The sequence below is a fragment of the Rhipicephalus microplus genome, chromosome X (genome assembly GCF_043290135.1).
Source record: "Rhipicephalus microplus isolate Deutch F79 chromosome X, USDA_Rmic, whole genome shotgun sequence".
In the NCBI taxonomy this organism is placed as follows: Eukaryota; Metazoa; Arthropoda; class Arachnida; order Ixodida; family Ixodidae; genus Rhipicephalus; species Rhipicephalus microplus.
The window spans coordinates 449,474,183-449,476,801 of record NC_134710.1 but is presented as its reverse complement, the minus strand read 5'-3'; the positions used below and the strand labels follow the sequence as shown (position 1 = coordinate 449,476,801).

General features: G+C 57.4%; 1 protein-coding gene across 1 annotated transcript; it reads right to left on the bottom strand.

Moving 5' to 3' along the window:
* Positions 1-1,369: 1,369 nt before the first annotated feature.
* LOC119182173 (uncharacterized) lies at positions 1,370-2,176 on the bottom strand. Its single transcript, XM_037433260.2, has one exon. The coding sequence runs from the start codon at positions 2,174-2,176 to the stop codon at positions 1,370-1,372; it is 807 nt and encodes a 268-aa protein (XP_037289157.2).
* Positions 2,177-2,619: the final 443 nt, after the last annotated feature.

The following is a 2,619-nucleotide window of genomic DNA, read 5'->3' as shown; positions in this document are numbered from 1 at the left end:
GTGAGAGCATGACTACATGCCTAAGTCAAGGCGGCAATACATTTTGACGTGACGCGGTGCGCATGCTCGCCACATTCATTTCGCCGCGTCACGCTTGCGTTGTTACGCCAGGCGCCGGTCCTGCCATATACTCGCTGGCACACTGCGTTGCTTTGACGCATTCACGTATCAGCGCGCCTGCTTTCCTTCCATATTGAAAAGAGGGAGACGCAGTGTTGTCTTGGTAACGCATCAGCACTAAATGCAGCATGTCGCATTTCATGCCAGTTGCCATCAGGCGGTGCCGAGGCACGCTGGTCGCACCTGGCGTCAGACTATACAGTGCTCGCTTTTTGCTAACGTAGCGTCGCTGAGCCCAGTGTGCTCGAGCGTCAACGCTACATAAGAGTAGTTTGGGCCCTTCATGATGCGCTCGCCAGCATTTTGCTAGCTCCACATATTCCAAATTCTGTGTTACGTTACGTCAATGGATGACAAAGATATATGACTGGCGGAAACATGATAATCCTGACACGCGTGTTATGCAGGAACATGTCAACATACCATGCTCATAGCGTTCTCACGGCCGGTTTGCTAGCTCCACATATACTAAATTTGGTATCACGTGACATGAACAGATGACGAAGGTAAATGACACATCCAAACATGATAATCATGACACGGAAGTCATGTACGGCATCATTTACTTGCACCTCGTAACGTTGTGCTGATTTTAAAGAGACATATCAACATTTCTCATTAGTGCATGCTTCGCATATCATCGATTCCCAATGTAAGTGGGATCTGCCAATTTTTATTGTAATGAAATGAATCATGTAGCAAAACCTCTCCCGTGTGCCCATTTCATCGGTAAGAACACAAGTGAATAAACATCCAGGCACACCATAGAAAGGGAATACAAAAAAAAGAATGTTCAATAGCAAATGCCCAGTAAAACCAGAACCGAAATATGATGAGACGGAGAGCAGCCAGCATAAGGCCTTATATGTAGTGAGCGAGTCCAAAATGGAAGCACTGGGTCACTGCTGCATGCTGTGGTTATCTCTGCAGAAAGCAGTGTAGGAATCGTGCCAAGTATCCGACTCAGACACAATTTTTACTCCTCCGCACTTGTCCACACACCGGCACTTCGGCAAGAAAAACCTGCTCCCGCCGTAATGGTGGTGGTGGTAGTGGTTCATGTGGAAAAGGAAGAAGGCACCTAATTTCTGTCTGCCTGCAGGCGACACGGCGCAGTGCCTTTGGGTGGGGTAGAGGGGGATGAAAGAGGATAGGAGAAATAGTGGTGGAGTGTAGAGAGGGATGTCCGGGCCGCTTCAGCGCGAGCAGCAGGCCGTCGGCAAGGGCAAGGGCAGCATGGCTCCTGGGATCAGTGGTAGGCGGCAATTCCCGACTCCTCCACGAACTCCGCCAGGCTGCGGAGTGCTGCTGGATGTGGACGAGACGGGAACAGCAGGTGTTTCAGGGTGGAGACGGGCAGACCCTGTCTCCTGTAGGCCGCGTAGGCCCTCAAGCGTTCCCGTGCTAAGCCAGGGCAGGCACAGAGGAGGTGTTCGAGGGTCTCTGGGTCTCCGCAGCGGCTGCAGGCCGGGGAGGGACAGGGGCCCTTGGCGTGGCGGCGGGCCGCCGTCCATACGCAGCCAGTCCGCAGTAGTAATAGGGAGGCCCGTTCTCTCCTGGTGAGGCCCGTCTCTGGGAGAGGCTTTGGTCCTCGCCCGCCGGCCACCCTCGGGTCTGGGTGGGCTGTGATGAGGAGCCTCTTGAGACGGGCCTGTGAATAGTCCCTGGCCGCCACGGCACAGGAGTAGGGAGTACCAGGCTGGTGGGCAGCCTTGGCGAGGGTGTCCGCCTTCTCGTTTCCAGCGATGCCCACGTGGGAGGGCAGCCAGTGGAAGGAGACGGACACCCTGGCGTCGGTGAGGGCGCGAACCTTAGCTCTCAGGAGGCAGGCCGTCAGTCCGGCACGGCGGGAGTTGGCCAGGGTCTGCAGGGCCGCCTTGCTGTCGCATAGAACCGCGGCCGGCTGAAAGGGGATGTCCTCAGCCAGCAGGTCTACTGCGAGATGCAGTCCAGCCAGTTCCGCAGCCGTGGAGCTCGCCGGGAAGGGAAGCCTGCACTGCCGGCAGTTGGTTCTGGACGGGATTACGCATGCGGCCGCTGCGGTCCCGTCTGGCATCACAGCTGCAGGTCCGTGAACACCTGCAGCCGTCCATCCAGTTGTTCCTGGAGCTTGCAGAAGGCCGCCTGTTTCAGTGCGGCCGCAGGCGTTCGTCGCTTGGTTGCCCCTTCCAAGCAGAGGTGGACCTCTGGTGGCTGGTGGTGAGGCGGTGGAGAGGCAACCGGAACTGGCGGATCTGGGACCATTTGGTGGTACAGCAGGCAGAGGCCTCCCATCCGTGATCCTGGCTGGCTGCGGAGACGCTCCAGGACGGCCCTGCCGTCGGTGGCGCGGTGAAGGCGGTCAATGTGGCCCAGCGCTCGTTGCAGCATACGTAACGACAGGGGCCACTCTCCTGCCTCTGCAAGAGTTGCTGCCACCGGCGAGCTTTTGGGAAGCCCCAGGATGGCCCTCAGTGCACCCCTGTGGAGTCCCTCCAGCAGGCGTCTCCTGGCCGGTGT

Excerpts from the sequence above, each read along its gene's own strand:
- LOC119182173 (XM_037433260.2), bottom strand. The coding sequence starts at position 2,176 with ATGCCAGACGGGACCGCAGCGGCCGCATGCGTAATCCCGTCCAGAACC.